Raw genomic sequence first — 21,385 nt, forward strand, 5'->3', positions numbered from 1 at the left:
GTTGTTCTCACAAGTTCTATTTACGTGAAAAAGGTGCAGGGCCCTGACGAGCATAAGTGAGCCAAATTATGAGCCCAACTGATAATCTTAGATTGGTTGTTAGTGTAGCTATTAGCACACTCAGGATTGTTCAGTAGGTGCTGTCCAATTTCAGGATCCACTAGTCAACGAATCAGCACCTTTTTATCATGCAATATAAATTTGTTTTTCCCTTTGAGATTTGGCATTCTTATGATTCTGTCCTGATGAATGCAAGTCAAAAAGCTTCAAATCTATGTCTCTTTTTTCAGAAATATATCATTTTATCTCTGTCTGTTGCTCTTTGTTCCTATCTCTCTCCTTCTCTTAATCTTTTTGTCTCGCAGTTTAAGATGCCATGACAATAGCTGCATTGCCCACACTCCTGCCAGGCCATTCAACCCATTGTGCCTGCACTGGCTCTCTGAATGAGCAATTCCCTTAGTCCGTTCTTGAAGCTTCTGTCCATAACCCTGCACATCATTCCTTTACAGATAACAGTCTAATTCCCTTTTGAAAGTCTCAGTTGAACCTGCCTCCACCACACTGCCAGGTTGTGCATTCCAGACCTTAACCGCTCACTGTGTGAAGTTTTTTCTCAAATCATTTTTGCTTCTTTTGCAAATTACCTTAAGTCTGTACCCTCTTGTTCTTGATCCTTTCACCTTTCCTGATCTATTCTGTCCAGATCCCTCATGCTTTTGAATACCTCGATCAAATCTCCTCTCAGCTTTCTCTTCTCCAAAGAAAACAGTCCTAACTTCTCCAATCTATCTTCATATCTGAAGTTCCTCATCCCTGGAACCATTCTCGTGAATCTTTTTTGCACTTTCTCCAATCCCTTCATATCTTTCCTAAAGTGCGGCGCCCAGAACGGGACACAATACTCCAGCTGAGGCTCAACTAGTGACTTATACAAGTTCAACATAACCTCCCTGTTCTTGTTCTCTTCATCTCCTATTAATGAAGTCTAGGATACTGTATGCTTTATTAACATGTCCAGCCACCTTCAATGACTTATGCACTTATGCACCCAGGTCCCTCTGTTCCTGTACTCCCTTTAGAGTTCGATCCTTTATTTTATACTGTCTCTCCATGTTCTTCCTACTAAAATGAATCACCTCATATCTCTCCTCATTGAAATTCATCTGCCACCTATCTGCCTACTCCACTAACTTGTTCTTGTCCTTTTGAAGTTCTACACCGACCTCATCACAGTTCACAATGCTTCCAAGTTTCATATCAACTGCAAATTTTGAAATTGTGCCCTGTACACCAAGCTCTAGGTCATTATATGGCTGTAAATTGGATGAACAGAAAAGGATTTGTGATTTTCAGTTTCGGTTTGTAAGCCTATTTCTAAAACTATTTAAGATTTTGAATTATTTTCCTATCATCAACTTTAATCTGACCACTGGATTTGGCCATGTGTTTTCAGGGCCGGGATGTTTTCAGACTCACCACATTTCTGACATTTTTGAAAACCTGTCTCACAGGCTGAGCCACTGCAGAAAAGTGACATAATTCTGGGGTTATATATGTGAGCATGGCAGACTGGGAGTATGTCCAGGATCGCCGATAGGAATCGAGAGAGTAAAAAAAAATGATCAGAGCTATGACCAAACAGAAGGAATGAACAGGCAGTGAGACTTGCTGTTGAGTGAGAGAGGGAGAGAGACAAAGTGGCTGAATGATCAAACTGTGGCAGAGAGAGAGAGAGACATACGAGACCGACAAAGTTAAACAGAGAGACAATAAGAGAAACTAACAGAGAGAAACAAGAAGTAGATGGGCAGGAGAGAGCGAGACAACAGGGGAAAGACTAAACTGGAAAAGGACAGAGTGCGAGAGGGCAGGTGGAGAGGGATAGAGGAAGAAAGAGAATAGGAGGGTGTAAACAGAAATAGACTGAAAAGAATAAATGTAACAAGAGCATTGTTTGTTAAAGACACTCGGATAAAACTGGTTCGAGATTTTGAAGAATGAACTGTGTTCGGTCCCAGTCTGAGTGACTGCACCACTCCCAATTCCTTACTATGGATCTGTTGGAGTATTTGGTGTCCCAGGAAGGCTTGTTTGGAACTGTTTTTGACTTCTGCAAGTCTGCCATTCTGTTTAGTCTGCTGACTGTTCTCAGTCTCCTAACCTACTTCGATGTCCTTGAGAGTTTCAGTCCATTCCGCTCGCTCTTCGAGGTGGGGATTCAGTATAAGGTAAAGCCAAATTCTATGTTAAAGATAAATGAGTCTTAAGTTCTTTATTACTAATTGTCCCTGTTCCCCATATCCCATTCTCCGCTCCTCCCCCCAGTCCAAATGACTGTGAAGATACTGACATCCATTTTTAAAAAGTTCATTCTTAGTTGTGGATGACTCTAGCACAGCCAGTATTTATCACCCATCCCCCGCCTGTCTGACTGACTGGCCTTCAGAGGTCAGTTAAGAATCAATCAAGATAGTGTGGGAATGGAGTCACAGAATCAGGAACGTGTCGGGTTTATTCCTCACTCATCTTGTGCCATTGGATATTCTGAAGCTGATTTCGTAAGGAGTTTTTTTTACAAATTGTCACACTCTCTTCACGGGGGTGAGTTGGGAAAAAAATCAGCCCCGACCCCTATCAGGCAAAAACGTGCATAAGGACTTAGGGCAAGGACAGGATTGGACTCAGCTGTGCTGCCTTCATGGTCAAATTGCCTGGCCGTCACTGTCAGGATCACGAGCGTACGGTCACATTTGGATGAAATTTTGGCTCCTCTGGAACTGCTTCTCTCCAGGGAGGGTAACTGCCTTCAAAAGAGGAGGGAGTAAAGGAAACTGGTCATGGATGGAGTGGTGGGTGGTTGGGGGAGGGGGTGGAAGGAGAGGGGGTGATGGGAATGAGGAGGCGGTGATGCTGTATCTATGGGAAATATTTGTCTCAAAAGGAACTGTGTTTATTTTGTTACCAGAAACGTACATCGGAGGGCGATGATGGGATGACAGGAGCGCGGCTGTAAGTATTGAAGCTGTGCTAACATCACTGATTGAAACAGTAACTGAGATCAGTGAAATCTCTTTGCCCCAGGTGCTGACTCACCTGCATAGTATCTCCACCTGAAATCAGGGTTTGACCAAAGTTTTGCACACCCTTCCTCATCTTCCTTTCTTTGGCTCACAGTTCATTTTTGTCCAATCTCAGCCCTGTGACGTGTCCTTGGGTGTTTCTTTCTCCCCACATTAATGGCAATACAAGAATGTAAGTTATTGTTTAAACAGAATCAGATCTCACCAAAGGCAGAACAGCTTTTGTTATGTGGAGGGACTGGAGAAGCTGGGGTTGGTCCTGGTTAAATAAAGCTAAGAAGAGATTTAATAGAGGCATTCAAAGTTATGAAGACTTTTGGTAGGAATAAATAAGGATAATTTGTTTCCGTTAGCAGATGGGTCAGTAACCGGAGAGGACAGATTGACGATAACTGACAGAAAAGCTGGAATGGTGACGAGGAGAATTTTTTCGCGATTGTTATGAGCTGGAATGCCATGTCCGAGAGGGCCTTGGAAGTAAATTCAGTTGTAAGCTTTGAAAGTTATTTGGATAAACCTTTAAAATGAATAAAAAATTGCAGGGCTATGAACAAAACAGGAGGGAATGAGACTAATTGGATAGCTCTTTCAGAGAGCTAGTCCAGCACGATGGGATGAATGGCCTCCTATGGTGCTGAATATTTCCAAGATTATAATAAATTTCAGATTTGCATTAAGATTTCAGTTATTTGCTGTTATTAGCAGAGTGGCTAACAAAATGCTCCTGAACAGTCTGTGTAATCGTTCATTCAGAAATCCAGTCTAAGGCCGATACACTGTCACACGGCAGCATTTAGATTTCTCCAATTTGTTGTTGTTGGATATTAAGGGAAGGGAGTGGAGGCTACGGGTACAGAGGGTAGCTCAAATGTGGGAGCTATTCAACTGCGGACATGTCCTAAAGGGTAACTGCATGATCTCAGGGTCAGTCCTTGGACTGTTCAGAATCAGTACAAGTAGAACATTGTGTAAGATGTTACTGTTGGTTGGTGTAGGTTAGGGATGGGAGAAAGTTGACTGGCTTCTCTGTTGCAACCTCATCATGCACATGTGGATATCAGGTGAAGGGAGAATATTGCTGGACTATGATGCCTCCCACAGTCGAATATACTATTGCCACTTACTGTTAAAGATCACACACAAATAGCCATTTGAAAAAGATGCAAAAGGGTCTTTGGCAAATCCATCTCTCAGTACGGAGATAGCTCCTTCAGCACATGAGAAAGGTGATGTGACAAAATTAAGTTGAAATAATTGAGCTATAAGAATACTGGAAATATACTTTAAAAAAGCATTGATGGGATGTGGGCATCACTGGTAAAGCCAGCATTTATTGCCCATTACTAATTGCTCTTACAGATGTCTTTTTGAACTGCTCCAGTCACTGTGATGAAGGTGTTTCTGTTTAGGGATGGATTTTGACCCAGTAACAGTGAGGGGACAGAGACACACTTCCACGCCAGGATGGTGTGTGACTCAGAGGGGAACTAGCCGCTGGTGGTGTTCCCATGTGCTTGCTGCCCTTGTCCTTCTAGGTACCGGAGGACGTGGGTTTGGGAAATGCTGAGGAAGAATCCTTCACATTGTTTTCATTTTTCAGTTTGAAAGCCAATGACAGAAGGTCAAAAAGAAACAGAATCGATTGTATCCAGTCTGGATCTATTATAAATATTTTCACTCATAGCCTGATTGTGATTCACGAGTTCTACCTAATCACAGTCAACATTAGACACTGATAGGAAGTTATTCTCGAGTATTACAGGAAAACAGGAGTACAGCTTGATCAGCACAAGCCTTGATTGTGATGTGGGCTGAAAACTATGACTCGCTGATGATTGCACAACGTTCAGCACCATTCGTGACTCCTCAGATACTGATGCAATCCACATCCAAATGCAGCAAGACCTGGACAATATCCAGGCTTGGGCTGACAAGTGACAAGTAACATTTGCATCACACAATTGCCAGGCAATGACCATCTCCAACAAGAGAGACTCTAACCATCGCCCCTTGACGTTCAATGGCATTACTGTCACTGAATCCCCCAATATCAACATCCTTGGGATTACCATTGACCAGAAACTGAACTGGACTGGCTATATAAATACTGTGGCTACATGAGCAGGTCAGGAGGCTAGGAATGCTGTGATAAGTAACTCACCTCCTGCCTTCCCAAAGCCTGTCCACCATCTACAAGCCAGAAGTCAGGAGAGTGATGGAATACTCTCCACTTGCCTAGATGAGTACAGCTCCAACAACACTCAAAAAGTCAAAAATACCATCCAGGACAAAGCAGCTGTTTGATTGGCACCACATCCACAAACATTCACTCCCTCCACCACTGGTGTAATGTGGCAGCAGTGTGTACCATCTACAAGATGCATTGCAGGAACTCACCAATCCCTCCTTAGCCTCACTAAAACCATGACCTCTACCATCTAGAAGGACAAGGGCAGCAGACACATGGGAACACCACCACCTGGAAGTTCCCCTCCAAGCCATTCATTATCCTGACTTGGAAATATATTGCCATTCCTTCACTGTCGCTGGGTCAAAATCCTGGAACTTCCTCCCTAACAGCACATGGACTGCAGCGGTTGAAGAAGGCAGCTCACCATCACCTTCTCAAGAGCAATTAGGGATGGTCAATAAATACTGGCCCAGCCAGCAAAGCCCACATCCTGTGAATGAATAAAAAAAGGAGTGGAGGTGGTGTTGTACATTTTTTATACCTGAGAGCAATACAGAGATGACACAAGTTTCTAAATTTACAAGAATTTTAATTTTTAAGAAGTTCTTGCATGGGATGTGGGCGTTGCTGACAATGTCAGCATTTGCTGCCCATCCCTAATTGCCCTCGAACTGAGTGGTTTGCTCAGCCATTTCAGGGGCAGGTAAAAGTCAACCACATTGCTCTAGGTCTGGAGTCCCATGTGGGCCAGACCAGGTAAAGACGGCAGGTTTCCTTCCCCTAAAGGATATTAGTGAACCAGATGGGTTTTTACAACAATTAATCATAGCTTCATGGTCACCATTACTAAGGCTAGCTTTATAATTCCAGATTGATCTCTGCAATCACAGTTAGCTTTGGAACTCTTTTTCCCAGGGCAGTGGTGGAAGGGTCAATAAATACTTTTAAGGCAGAGGTAGATAGATTCCTGATTAACAAGAGAGTCAAAGGTTATCAGGGGCAGACGGAATGTGGAGTTGAGGCCACAATCAGATCAGCCATGATCTTACTGAATGGTGGAGCAGACTCGAGGGGCTGAACAGTCTACTCCATCTAATTCATATGTTCATATGTATGTTCGTATCACAAAACGTCTGCACCATGCTTATCCCAGCTCTAGCTTCTAGTAGCTTCTGTGGTGTCTGTTTAAGCCCAGTTTAACCAATCAAATACAGTGAGCACAGATTAGCTACCAGGCTCATATTATCAAACACAAAAAAAATTGAACACTACTGATGGGATATTTGACCTTGAATTGATGTTACATTTCTTTGTAACTGGTTTTGTACACAGGTAGTTGCTTTGCTGATTTACCTTCTGTTTCCTAGTTACTCTGATGAAAAGAAGGAATCTTCCCTCCAAACACTTTCCTCAGTGGCAGAGAGGGTGATGCAGCTGGAGTTGGATCTGTGCACGGACAACAGTGATCAGAGTCACAATCCCAAATACAGAAAGATATTTGTGGTGAGAATTTGTTTCCCTTTACATTCCCCTGAGGCCCAAAACCCATTTGTTGAGGTTTAGGGTGAGCTTAATCTCTGGTAGCTGCTGATTGACTCTCTGTCCCCTTGTGAAACTCTTGCCTCTCACTCCAGAGACTTGAGTACAAAATCTAGGCTGACACTTCAGTGCAGTACTGAGGGAGTGCTACACTAGCTGCTGGAGGTTATGTCCATTGGATGAGATGTATACACTGAGGCTTCAGCTACCCTCTTAGGGTAGATGTAAAAGATCCCATGATGCTACTTCGAAGAAGAGCAGGGGAGTTATCCCTGATGCCCTGGTCAATATTTATCCCTCAGCTGACATCACCAAAACAAATTGTCTGATCATTGTTCCATTGTCTGACCATTGTGGCATGTAAATATGGCTTCTGCCCCAAACCTTTTTTTTAACCAAGGTGATCTCAGAAGCCACATGACCATGGCAAACCACAGTACACAAAAAGCAATCATGTTTTTCTCCAAACATCCCCTTTTCATAAAAAGGCAAAACGCATTGCATGCACTATCATTTGCAGTTGCAAGTTACCCTCATACATGGTCCTTTTTAAATTCTTTCACAGGATGTGGGCGTTACTGGCTAGGCCAACGTTTATGGCCCATCCCTAATTGCCTTTGAGAAGGTGGTGGTGAGCTGCCTTCTTGCACCTCTGCATTTCATGTGGTGTAGGTACATCCACTGTGCTGATAGGAAAGGAGTTCCAGGAATTTGACCCAGTGACAGTGAAGGAATGGTGATATATTTCCAAGTCAGGATGGTGAATGACTTGGAGGGGAACTTCCAGGTGATGGAGTTCCCATCTATCTGCTGCCCTTGTCCTTCTTGGTGGTAGAAGTCATGGGTTTGGAGGGTGCTGTTGAAGGAGACTTGGTGAGTTGCTGCAGTGCATCTTGTAGATGGCACACACTGCTGCCAGTGTGTATAGATGGTGGAGGGAGTAAATGTTGAAGGTGGTGGATGGGGTGCCAATCAAGTGGGCTGCTTGTCCTGGATAGTGTCAAGCTCCTTGAGTGTTATGGGAGCTGCATCCATCCAGGCAAATGGGGAGTATTCCATCAAACTCCTGACTTGTGCCTTGTAAATGGTGGACAAGCTTTGGGGAGTCAGGAGGTGAGTTGCTTGCTGCAGGATTCCTAGCCTCTGACCCGCTCTTGTAGCCACAGTATTTATATGCATGGTTCAGTTTTTGGTCAATGGTAACCTCCAGGATACTGATAGCCCGGGATTCAGTGATGGTAATGCCATTGAACATCACATGGAGGTGGTTAGATTCTCTCTTGTTGGAGATGGTCACTGCATGATACTTGTGTTACTTGCTACTTGTCAGCCCAAGTCTGGATATTGTCTAGGTCTTGCTTCATATGGACATGGACTTCTTCAGTATCTGAGGAGTCATGAATGGTGCTGAACATTGTGCAATCATCAGCAAACATCCCCACTTCAGATCTTATGGAAGGAGGTCATTGATGAAGCAGCTGAAGATAGTTGGGCCTAGGACACTACCCTGAGGAACTCCTGCAGTGATTCCCTGGGAGTGAGATAATTGGCCTCCAACAACCACAATGATCTTCCTTTGTGGTAGGTATGACTGCTGCCAGTGGAGAGTTTTCCCCCTGATTCCCTTTGACTCCAGTTTTGCTAGGATCCTTGATGCACACTCGGCCTTGATGTCAAGGGCAATCACTCTCACCTCCTGAGTTCAGCTCTTTTGGACCAAGGCTATAATAAGGTCAGGAGCTGAGGGCCCCTGGTCTATAAAGAAAATCCTCATGCATGAACTAAAACTGTAGTTCTTTCTAGTCTGTTCCGGGATGTCATGAGCAAGTGGCTCTTTAGCTTGCTTAGCGTGATGCTCACTAAAGCACTACATTGGCTGATGTGGTCCTTAATCTCATTGCTCATGTTTAGCCAGTAGAGCACTTCTCTTGCCTTCCACATATTAGACTCAATTCCTTGATGACTTGCATGGATTCACTTCAGTATCTCTTTCCACATCTCCTTAGGGATGATGACTGAAGTTCCTTTGTATAGCAACAGGTGTAACTTTGATGGTATCAGGCCCTCCTTTCATCACTACTTCCTGCAGCACTTGGAGAGATACATCTCATTGGGCAGTTTGCTTGATCTGAACAAGACGCTTGTCTGTCAGATTCACTGTCTCCGCTGGGTTGATGACTTCCAGAGCTTATCTTGCTGTTGCTTCTCATTGAATCTAGAAGATTTCACAGTCGGTACTCATCAACTTTCATCAAAGGGAGTGTAGCTCTCAACAGGATGTCAGTGGTGTACATCTACTTCCTTGTTTGTACTTCACTTTCAAATGATATCCGTGCAAAAAAAGTAACATCCTTTGCAGATGCTTTGGAACAGATAGGTTTGAGAAAGACGCTTTGAAGTGGCTTGTGGTCAGATTCTAAACCTCTTTCTCTCTACCAAACAGGTACTGCTTAAAATGCTCACAAACAAAGGACAATAACAAGGAACTCATTCTCAATCTGTTCAGTTTGCGTTAATGCTCTAGATGCAAACACAACTGGTTGTCCTTGCTGCATAAGGGTTGCTTCAAGTCCTGTCTCACTGGCATCACACTACAGATGTTGATTTCATAGTATTACTGGCATTGTTATCACTAGTTCTTTGATGTGAGTGAAAGCTGCTTCTTATTCTGTGCCCCAATATCACTGAACATCATTTGCAGTGAGCTTATGTCGAGGTTCACACTCCGATGACAAATTGAGCAAAAGCTTTGCTGGTAGTTCACAAATCTAACAAATCGTCACACCATCTTCACATTTGTTGTTGCTGCTCCTCTGCTGCAGCTCGCACCTTATCAGGGCGAAGTTCTTTTGCTGTCAGTACATGACCTAAGTGCTTGACTTCAGTCACCTTCAGGCGCAGTTTTTTCTTGCTCAGCTTCAGCTCTCACCAGCAGTCTCACTAGATTCCGAGCATGGTCCACAATGGCTTCTTCTGTCGTATCTCCCATCCATAGACTAATCGATCATCCACATTCACTTCAACTCCTGGAAAATCATTGACTAACACATGCTGTTTGCTCTTCCAGAGCAGTAGAAATGCCAAGCGGCATGTGCAACCGTCTGTATCTCCCAAATAGTATCCAGAACCTAGTCATAAAACTGCTGCTTTCATGCACCTTCACTTGCCAGTATCTATCCTTCATATCTAGGGTGGTAAAGACATTTGCCTTGGCAAGTTGTGGCAAAATTTCTTCAGTGGTTGGAAAGGGGCAGTGAGATCGCTCCAAAGCTTTATTGAGGTCCTTTGAATCTTTACATACTCTCAGCTATCCAGGTTTTTCACTGCTACCATTCTGCTAATTCACTCTGTCGGAAGTGTCACTTTTTTGATTACTCCCATCTTTTCAATCTCCTCTATCTTGTCTTTATGCTGGATTTGAGGGCAGCTGGAACTCTCCTCGGAAGATGCTGAGTGGGTCTCACACTCTCATCTACTAGATAATATTCACCAGGAAGACACCCAAGACCTGTGAAAACATCTTTGTAATTTGTCAGGATCTGTTCAGCAGTCAATGGCTTTGTGCCATGCAAAACACTGCAAACCTCTTCAGGGTTACCAGTCCAAGTTTTTGACTTGTTTCACTGAGATGAGGGGATTTTGCTTTGTGTCTACTATTTGGAACAGTAGATCTTCTTTCTTCACATTGGGCTCTCATCTTAGTTTGTCCTCTTGGGATGAGCATCGTTCCATCACATTGTTTCAACTTTACCTTTGGGTCATAACTGTGTTTTGAGTTTTAGCATCTCGTGCTTGCAAAACTCAAAACACTGTGTCCAACGTTAGATGTGATTCCGCGATTGGACAACATTTGCTACATAATTTTCAATGTGCTACGAATTACACTGACAACCAACTTAAGATTTCCAGTCAGGTTCGTAACGTGGCGCATTTGCATATACGTGAAGCTGCATATATTAATACGCAGGGCCCTGTTCTTTGCAGACAGGAAGAACATGTACACACATTGCGCCTGTTTCAGCTAAACAAAATAAATGACAGCCAATTGCTGACTCATTCCTCAGGGCAATGCCTCAACTAATCGGGATCAAGCTGCCTGGTTTAAATTTCAAACAATACTTGGCAATTAACTGTCAGTCACCATCAGAATGGTGCATTCTTCATGGCAATGTCACCTGCCAACCAATCAGCACTCTCTTCACATACAGTATAAATTGTGTTTCCCCCCCTCCTTACATTGGTGTTCTTGCAAGTGTCCTGATGGGTGCAAGACAAAAAGCTTAGACGTCTCTTCTTTCAGCAATAGTCAAGTTCTGTACAACCAAATGACTACGATGCTATTTCTGCTGAGATCATCCTTCAGTTTCCCAAACTCACAAGATTCAGCTAGACGTCTCAGCGCAGTCACATATTGATCAATATTCTCCCCCTCTTCCTGAGCTCTGTTGTTGAACATTTAGTGTTTATAAATAACATTCACGGAGGGATCAAAGTGAGTCTTCAAGACTTCCAAATTTCACAAGACTGGCTCTCCCACTCCTCAGTGAGGTTTAGGGTACAGTTGCCTCACTTATTCGCTCAGGTTTCTTGTTTAACTCTGTGGCAAACTCAGTTCTGCCATTGAGACTGGAAGAATTTCCAATTCACTTTCAAACCTCCCCTCATCTCCATAGGAGCCAGTACTGGAATATTCAAAGCCACATTGACTCACCCAGCAGTCAAATTCCTGTACAAAATTGCAGACTGAAGTTTAATTTATTCTCTGCTGCTTACAGGTGCTGGCTCTCTTACAGCTATCAAAATCCACTCAATTTCAGCTGCACACTCCTGACATCATGTTCCATGTGGTGTGTAAAACTTCTGCCTCAAACTTTTGTTTTACCCAAGATGACTTCAGAGGTCACATGACTATGGCAAGCCACAGTATACAAAAGACAGCCATACACAAAAGCATTTCTCTAAACAGTCATTTCATTGCTGTTTGTGGGGCATTACTGTGCACAAATTGGCTACCATGTTTTCTACAAACAGCACGATAAGAAGTAGTTCATTGGCTGTAAAAGGCATGGAATACCCTGAGGTCATGAATCAGGTTATATAAATAATTGCTTGTTCTTTCATCAAATGTAATTTTGACTAAAAGCAGAATGCAATACTCTATTGATGGCAAAATCAATATTCAAAGCTTGCTCAATGACTCTGGGCCTGCTGCGGGCCTGGTCCTGGTCAGTGGGTTTGGGCCTGGTCTTGGTCAGTGAGCTTGGTCCTGGTCAGTGAACCTGGTCCTGGTCAGTGGACCTGGTCCTGGTCCTGGTCAGTGGGTTTGGGCCTGGTCCTGGTTACTGAGCCTGGTCCTGGTCAGTGGGCCTAGGGCAGTCCTGGGTTCTCAGCTGATTTAAAGGACTACTCATCACTTTCCCCATGGATCCCTCACAGATGCCACTATCCAATTATGATCTTGTGAGGTTTGAGTAATGTAAGTAAATTATTTTTCAGGCTTTCTTTGGTTTCCTATTTTTCCTGTCAATTTCCTTATCTGGCAGAGAGAACTAGCTGGAAACCTGGTGCAGGGACCACATTGCACACGAATCCAGGCGAGTTGACTGTCCTCTGACTACCTTTCGATCCCTCAGAGGCCTCAGTATCTCGCATGGTCAGGCTGGTGGGAGATTCATCATGTGGGACTGGATTTCTTCGAGTATAAGGGGTGATCTGATGGAGATTTTTAAAATGCCAAAAGAATTCAATAGGGTAGATGTAAGGAAACAGTTTCTTCTGGTCAGGGAATTCAAAACAAGAGGATGTAACAAAATTAAAGTTGGATCATCCAGATGTGAAATCAGGAAATCCTTCTTCACACAAGGATTACTATCTCATCAGGAATTCTCTCCACAAGGCTTGTAGACACTGGGGATCAATAGATTTTTTTATTGGGTAACGGTATCAAAGGAAATGGAGCTAAGGTGGATAAATAGGGTTACGATACGGATCAGCCATGATTGCGGTGAATGGGAGGGCAGGCTCGAGGCCTATCCCTGTTCCTATGTAACCATTATTGATCGGCATGCTTGAACATTTCTGTAGCGCGATGCCTGATGAAGGGATGGCAGAGGATGAGAAATCAAGCCCTTGTCGTCATTTTTATTTTCAGAAGCTGCACCAAGAGATCCGTCGAGCGGATGACGTGCTGCAGAGTCTTGGGGCTCGGTGTACTCCAGCCGAGACAGATTCGGAGAGCCCTCGAAACCATGAATTAACCAGGGGCACCAAGGACCTTCCGTTTTCACCAGGAGGCAACACACAGCAGAATAACACCAAGATGGGGCACATGATAACAGCCAGTGACAGACAGAGGATTCAGCTCCTGAGCAGCAAGCTTCAGTCAATGAAAGTATACACCGAGGAACGGTGAGTATATGTATGGATTACTCTCCAGCCCTGGCAATGCCTATTGAAGAAAATATCCTCATTATTCTCTGCCCCAAAAACCAATTTACATTTTGCTGTCGTGTTTATCCTTCAGTCAACACCTAAAAGCCATATCAAACATTCATCTTATTGCTGTATGTGGGATCGTGCTGTCTGCAAAGTGGCTGCTGCATTTTCTGCATTACAACAGTGACTAAACTTTCAAAGTGTTTCATTTGGCTGTCAAGTACCTTGGGGTGCTCTGTGATTGTGAAAGATGTTTATATAAATGTAAATTCTGTCCATCTCACTGAGAAAGACACTTTTCTTAGCCGGAAAAGACATTCTATTCTGATGTCATTGAAGAACAGTCAAAACCCTTGTTTAATTGAGTGCAATGGGGCTGGGGGAGGGGGAAGGGCAATCTCTGGGTCATCCCCTCTGTCCACTGTCTCTAGCTTTGGTTCAGGGTGCTGGAATGTTTGTGACTAATTTTTTTTGGCTTTGTTCAGCATCCAGGGCCTGAGATCTGGCACTGGGGTGACCTCTGTGACAAGCGTGGCCCATTCTAGTTCGCCTTGTCCCCAGACCTTTTGACTTTACCTGAAACGTCCTTAGAAATTGTAGCAACAGTAACTTATATTTAAATAGCGCCTGTAACATAATGAAATGTCCCAAGGTGCTTCACAGGAGCATAATAAAACTAAATATGGCATGGAACCACGTAAGAAGATATTAGGTCAGGTCACCAAAAGCTTGGTTAAAGAGATCAGTTTTAAAGAGAATCTTACAGGAGGAAAGCGAGGTAGAGAGGTGGAGAGCTTTAGGATTGATATTCCAGCGCTTGGGGCCTAGGCAACCGAAGGTGGAGAAATTCTGATTAGGGATGCACTGAGGCCAGAATTTGAGGAGCGCAGATATCTCAGAGGCTTATGGGAAGAACTTACAGAGATAGGGAGGGACAAGGCCATGGAGGGATGTGAAAACAAGACTCAGAATTTTAAAATCAAGATATTCCTTGACTGGGAGCCAATGTGGGTCAGCGAGCACAGGACGATAGGGAAACTGGTCTTGATGCAATTTAAGACACAGGCAACAATTTTGGATGACCTCCAGTTTATGGAGGGTACAATGTCGGAGGAGTGCATTGGAATAGTTGAGCCTAGAGGTAACAAATGCATGGATGAAGGTTTCAGCAGCAGATGACACCTTGAGTAATGATGGCATTTACCTCAATCTAATCTACAGTGCCAGCAGCCTCCATCTCACAGTGACCCTTGGGCAGTGTAGAAGTGTGCAGGGTTCATATATCGCTCCTGATATAGCTCACCATTGTAAGTCCTGGTCAATCTTCAGGGCACATGTGAACAGTGAGGTCAGTGATTGCAGAATGATCTCTCTGAAGGTGCCATATAGCGGAGGACTCATGACCTGGGCTGCAGATTCCAGCCCATAGTGTAAACAAGGCCTTCTGTGGTTCAGATTCAGAAGTGCAAAGTTGGGTGAGAGCGAGGCTGAAGGATTACCAGTACATCATAAGACCATAAGACTTAGAAGTAGGCCATTCGGTCCTTCGAGTCTGCTCTGCCATTCAATGAGATCATGGCTAATCCAGTAATCCTCAACTCCACTTTCCTGCCTTTTCCCCATAACCCTTGATTTCTTACTGATTAAAACTCTGTCTATCTCAGCCTTGAATATACGTAATGACCCAGCTGCTACAGCTCTCTGTGGTAAAGAATTCCACAGGTTGACTACCCTCTGAGAGAAGAAAGTCCTCCTCATCTCTGTTTTAAATGGGCGCCCCCTTACTCTGAGATTATGTACTCTGGTTCTAAACCCTCTCCCAAGGGGAAACAACCTCTTAGCATCTACTCTGTTAAGCCCCCTAAGAATTTCATATGTTTCAATAAGGTCACCTCTCATTCTTATAAACTTCAATGAGTACAGGCCCAACCTACTCAATCTCTCCTCCTAAGAAAATCCCTCCATACCTGGCATCAACCTAGTGAACCTTCTCTAATGTCAATATGTCTTTCCTTAGATAAGGAGACGAAAACTGTTCACAGTATTCTAGGTGTAGCCTAACTAGTGCCTTGTATAATTTTAGCAAGACTTCCCTATTTTTATACTCCATTCCCTTTGAAATAAAGGCCAACATTCTATTTGCCTTCCCTATTACCTGCTGAACTTGTATATCGGCTTTTTGGGATTCATGCACGAGGACCCCCAACTCCCTCTGTGCTGCAGCTTTCTAAAGTCTTTCTTCATTTAAATAATATTCAGCTCCTCTATACTTCCTGCCAAAGTGCATAGCCTCACACTTTCCCACATTATATTCCATCTGCCAAGTTTTTGCCCACTCACTTATCCTGTCTATATCCCTCTGTTGACCCTTTGTGTCATCCTCACCACTTGCCTTCCCACTTATTTTTGTGTCATCCACAAACTTGGTGATAGTGCATTCACTTCCCTCATCAAAGTTATTAATATATATTGTAAATAATTGTTGCCCCAGTACAGATCCCTATGGCACTCCGCTAGTTACAGATTTCCATCCCAAAAATGCCCCTCTTATCCCAACTCTCTGTCTTCTATTAGTTAGCCAATCCTCTATCCATGCTAATATACTACCCCCAACACAATGGGTTCTTATCTTATTAAATAATCTTATGTGCAGTACCTTATTGAACACCTTTTGGAAATCCAAATATATTACATCTACTGGTTCCCCTTTATCTATACTGCTTGTTACCTCCTCAAAGAGTTCTAATAAATTTGTTGGGCAAATTTCCCCTTCATGAAGCCATGCTGATTCTGCTTGATTGGATAATGCATTTCTAGATACTCTCTATTACATCCTTTATAATAGACTCTAACATTTTCCCAATGACAGGTATTAAGCTAACTAGCCCATAGTTACCTGTTTTTTGTCTCCCTTTTTGAATAAGGGTGTTACATTGGCTGTTCTTCAATTCTCTGGGGCTTTTCCAGGGTCTAAGGAAGATTGCTACCAGTGCATCCACTACTTGTGTAGCTACTTCCTTTAATATCCTGGGATGTAACCCATCAGGGCCAGGGGACTTATCAGCCTTTAGCCCCATTAGTTTCCCAAGTACTTTTTCTCTAGTGATAGTTATTGTATTTATTTCCTTCCCCCGCCTTTTGCCCCTTGATTATTTAGTATTTTTGGAATGCTATTAGTGTCTTCTACCATGAAATCTGAAGCAAAGCATTTATTCAACTCCTCTACCATTTCCTAGTTCCCCATTATTATTTCCCCAGCGTCATTCTCTCAGGGGCTTATTTTCACTTTGGCCCCTCTCTTCCTTTTTATATATTTAAAGAAGCTCTTACTGTCCATTTTTATATTACTTGCTAGTTTACCCTCAAAATTTATTTTCTCCCTTTTTTTTTGGCCATCTTTTGTTGGTTTTTAAAACTTTACCAATCCTCTGTCTTACCACTAATCTTTGCCACGTTGTATGCTTTTTCTAATGATTTGTCCTTAACTTCCTTGGTTAACCATGGTTGGCTTATCCCCTTCCTTGAATCCTTCTTCCTCACTGGGATATATCTTTGTTGAGAGTCATGAACTATTTTCTTAAATGTCTGCCTTTGTTCATCAACCGTCTTTTCTGCTAAACTGTTTTCTAGTCCACTCCAGCCAACTCTACCCTCATTCCTTTGTAATTACCATTATTTAAGTTTAGCACAGTTGTTTCCAACCCAAGTTTCTCCCTCTCAAACTGAATGCTAAATTCTACCATATTATGGTCATTTTTCCTAGGGACCCTTTACTCTGAGATCATTTATTAAATCTGCCTCATTACACATTACCAGATCCAAAATAGCCTGATCCCTGGTTGGATTCACAACATATTGTTCTACGAAACTCTCCTGAATACATTTTATGAATTCTTGCTCATGTCTACCTCTGCCAATTTGATTTTCCCCAATCTACATGAAGATTAAAGTCACCCCTGATTAATGTACTGTCTTTTTTACATGCCCTCATTATCTCGTGATTATTCTCTGTCCTACAGTATAGCTACTGTCAGGGAGCCTATGGACTACTTCCAGCAGTGTATTCTTCCCCTTGTTATTTCTTACCTCCACCCATATGATTCTACATCTTCCAATCCAAGATCCTTTCTTGCTATTGTACTTATTCCATCTTGTACTAACAAAGCTACCCCACCACCCTTTCCTTCTTGTTTGTCTTTTCAAAAAGTCACATACCCCTGAATATTTAGTTCCCAGCTTTGATCTCCTTGTAACCAGGTCTCCGTAATGGCTAACAGATTATACCCAATAACCTCTATTTGCACCGTTAATTCATTTATTTTGTTCTGAATATTATGTGCATTTAAGTAAAGGGCCATTAATTTTGCTCCCTTTCATTTTTTCCCCCTTTGACCCTATTTGCTGCTGTTTTTTTACGTTTGTACACTCTGTCCCTTCCTGTCACACTCTGGGTATCATTACCTAAATAGCTGCCCTGCAATGCTGCCATATCCTTTTAGAAACATAGAAACTAGGACAGGAGTAGGCCATTTGGCCCTTCGAGCCTGCTCCACCAATCCTTATGATCATGGCTGATCATCCAACTCAATAGCCTGTTCCTGCTTTCTCCCCATACCCTTTGACCCCTTTTGCCCCAAGAACTATATCTAACTCCTTCTTGAAAACAGACAATGTTTTGGTCTCAACTACTTTCTGTGGTAACGAATTCCACAGGCTCACCACTCTCTGGGTGAAGAAATTTCTCCTCATCTCAGTCCTAAGTGGTCTACCCCTTATCCTCAGATCGTGACCCCTGGTTCTGGACTGCCCCACCATCAGGAACATCCTTCCTGCATCTACCCTGTCTAGTCCTGTTAGAATTTTATAGGTTTCTATGAGATCCCCCTCATTCTTCTGAACTCCAACGAATATAACCCTAATCAACTCAATCTTTCCTCATATGTCAGTCCCGACATCTCAGTTTGGTAAACCTTCGCTGCACTCCCTCTATAGCAAGTACATCCTTCCTCAGATAAGGAGACCAAAACTGCACACAATATTCGGGTCTGGTCTCACCAAGGCCCTGTACAATTGCAGCAAGACATCCCTGTTCCTGTACTATCCTTTGGCTATGAAGGCCAAAATACCATTTGCCTTCTTTACCGCCTGCTGCACCTGCATGCTTACCTTCAGCGACTGATGTACGAGGACACCCAGGTCTCGTTGCACATTCCCCTCTCAATTTATAGCCATTCAGATAATAATCTGCCTTCCTGTTTTTGCTACCAAAATGGAAACCCTCACATTTATCCACATTATACTGCATCTGCCATGCATTTGTCCACCCACTCAGCTTGTCCAAATCACACTGAAGCATCTCTGCATCCTCCTCACAGCTCACCCTCCCACCCAGCTTTTTGTCATTTGCAAATTTGGAGATATTACATTTAATTCCCTCATCTAAATCATTAATATATATTGTGAATAACTGGGGTCCCGGCACCGATCCCTGCAGTACCCCACTAGTCACTGCCTGCCATTCAGAAAAAGACCCATTTATTCCTACTCTTTGTTTCCTGTCTGCCAACAGTTTTCTATCGATCTCAATACATTACCCCCAATCCCATGCGCTTTAATATTACACACTAATCTCCTATGTGGAACTTTGTCGAATGCCTACGTATCCCCTTTCCAGAACCCCCAGCAGCAACCGACCCCCCCCCCCCACCTTCTATTTAGACTAAAGCCCTCTCTACAGCCCTACTTATTCAATTCGCCAGGACACTGGTCCCAGCATGGTTCAAGTGAAGCCCATCCTACCAGAACAGCTCCTTTCTACCAGTACTGATGCCAGTGCCCCATGAACTGAAACCCATTCCTCCCACACCAATAGTTGAGCTACGCATTTAACTCCTTGACTTTATTTACCCTATGCCAGTTTGCCCGTGGCTCAGGTAATCCTTGGAGGTTCTGCTTTTTAATTCAGCTCCTAACTGTTCAAATTCTTTCAGCAGAACCTCCTTTCGAGTCCTATTAATGTCGTTGGTACCAACGTGGGCGATGACAACTGGATCCCTCCCCTCCCACTCCAAGTTCCTCTCCAGCCCTGAGGAGATGTCCTTAACCCTGGCACCAGGCAGGCAACACAGCCTTCAGACCTCTTGCTCACTTCTGCAGAGAACAGTATCTATCCCCCTAATTATACTGTCCCCTACCACTACCACGTTCCTATTTCCTCCCAGTAAAGCAGGAGAAAAGGTTGATGATGAATAAAGCTCCGTAGCAAGGATTTTTCCTCATATACTAATACAGAACCTTCCTTCAGTTGTTGGCAAGTTGACTTGTCCTGAAATCGTGTATTATTATGATGCCGTTGTGTACATGTCAGGAGTTAATAATGTCAATGGTTTCCATAGTGTTTAAAACCTGGAAGGGAAGACTTGGATTTTGAGCAGCCAGAATGATACGGTCCAAATAAACTCTGGAGCATTTTGCTGGCAATTCACCTCCTAAAGTGTGAATGATCACTGACTGCTCGAGACTTGTACACTGTGACTGAGAGCTTCAATCCTGCCTCTTCTGACTGACCCCTCCAGTTCTATTTGCCTCCTCCAGTTCCCACATCCCCATTAAGCTCCTTGAGCCTGATCCAAAACTCGATGAGGTATTGGCTAAACTGCAAGCTAACTCCAGTTATCCCTCTTGGCCCCATGTCCTTAATACCTTTAGTGAACAAAAATCCATCAATCTCAGTTTTAAAATTAACCATTGATCTAGCAACATTTGCCGTTTGCAGAAGATAGTTCGAACTTCTACTATCCCTCGCATGAAGAAGTATTTCCTAGTCTCACTCCTGAAAGAACAACAGAAAATGCTGGAAAAACTCAGCAGGTCCAGCAGCATCTGTGGAAAGAGAAACAGAGTTAATGTTTCCAGTCCGTATGACCCTTCTTCAGAGCAGGTCAGGTCATATGGAGTCAAAACATTAACCCTGTTTCTCTTTCCAGGGTACTGCCAGACCTATTTTTGTTTCAGATTTCTAGCATCTGCAGCATTTTGCATTTATCATTCCTGAAAGGCCTGCCTCTAATTTTATACAATGTCCCCCAGTCCTAGACTCCCCCCAACCAGCGGAAATAGTTTCTCTCTATCTACCCCATCTGTTCCACTTAATATACTTAATATGTCGATCAAGTCACCCTTTTACATTCTCGATTCCAGGGAATACAACCCTAGCTTAATCTTTCCTTGTAGCTTAACCATTGGTGTCCAGGTACCATTCTCGTAAATCGATGTAGCAGTCTCTATTCTGACTGAGCTCTCCAGCCCTCTGCATTCTAACCCATTGTTATAAATTTCAGGCTGCAGTTATTGACCAGCTTTGCAAGTTGTTATGAATCTTTCCAATTATCCTGCAATCAGCTCCATAACTGGGTGGTGCGGACCAACAGGTTCCAGGAATGGATTCACTCCATCGCGTGTGATAGCAAATCCCTGATCATCATGAACCTCAATTACGAGAAGGTGAGGAGCAGACACCTGGGTCGTGTTTTTATAATGATATAAAGGCACCAATCTCTCATAAGGGATTGGGTAAACACATTGTGGGTTCATTTATTGACATAAGGCACATGGGAACATTTATACAGAGGTATAAAGTTTGAAGACACCAGCAGCAGAGGTGTGTGTGTGTGTGTGTGTGTGCTCTGCTCAAAAGCAAAAGTGAAAGTGAGACTGGATCACATGACACACTTCCCTTCTACTTATGTCATGCTGCTATCCCTTAAAGGCATATTACAACAACCTACAGAAGTGAGGGACAACCTGGGTTTAGCTCAAGGACTCTCCTTGTTACAGGATTGTAATATGAACAGCACCTCAACGTACTGAGGATACCAATTAACCTGGAACCTGAGGCGGAATTAAGTGTGGAATTAGTGACACTGCCACTGTCAGGATGGGTATTTCCACATTCACACAGTGAAGTGTCTCACAGCTTTGGTCCTGTACAAGGCCAGGTATACTCACATTGCCCTCAGCCCTGTACCAGGCCAGGTATACTCACACTGCCCTCAGTCCTGTACCAGGCCAGGTATACTCATAGTGGCTCCAGCCTTGTACCAGGGCAGGTATACTCACACAAGCCTCAGTCCTCTAT

General features: G+C 43.4%; 1 protein-coding gene across 1 annotated transcript in view; it reads left to right on the forward strand.

The window, feature by feature from the left end:
* The first annotated feature begins 2,054 nt into the window (after positions 1–2,054).
* Positions 2,055–21,385, forward strand: part of LOC121269589 — a 28,733-nt gene continuing 9,402 nt past the window's right edge. The window contains exons 1-5 of the mRNA XM_041174291.1: positions 2,055–2,231; positions 2,969–3,012; positions 6,642–6,777; positions 12,965–13,221; positions 20,589–20,751. Of these exons, the coding sequence (XP_041030225.1) occupies positions 2,055–2,231; positions 2,969–3,012; positions 6,642–6,777; positions 12,965–13,221; positions 20,589–20,751 (777 nt within the window). The remainder of the gene's footprint in view (positions 2,232–2,968; positions 3,013–6,641; positions 6,778–12,964; positions 13,222–20,588; positions 20,752–21,385) is intronic.

Source organism: Carcharodon carcharias, chromosome 25 (genome assembly GCF_017639515.1).
Source record: "Carcharodon carcharias isolate sCarCar2 chromosome 25, sCarCar2.pri, whole genome shotgun sequence".
In the NCBI taxonomy this organism is placed as follows: Eukaryota; Metazoa; Chordata; class Chondrichthyes; order Lamniformes; family Lamnidae; genus Carcharodon; species Carcharodon carcharias.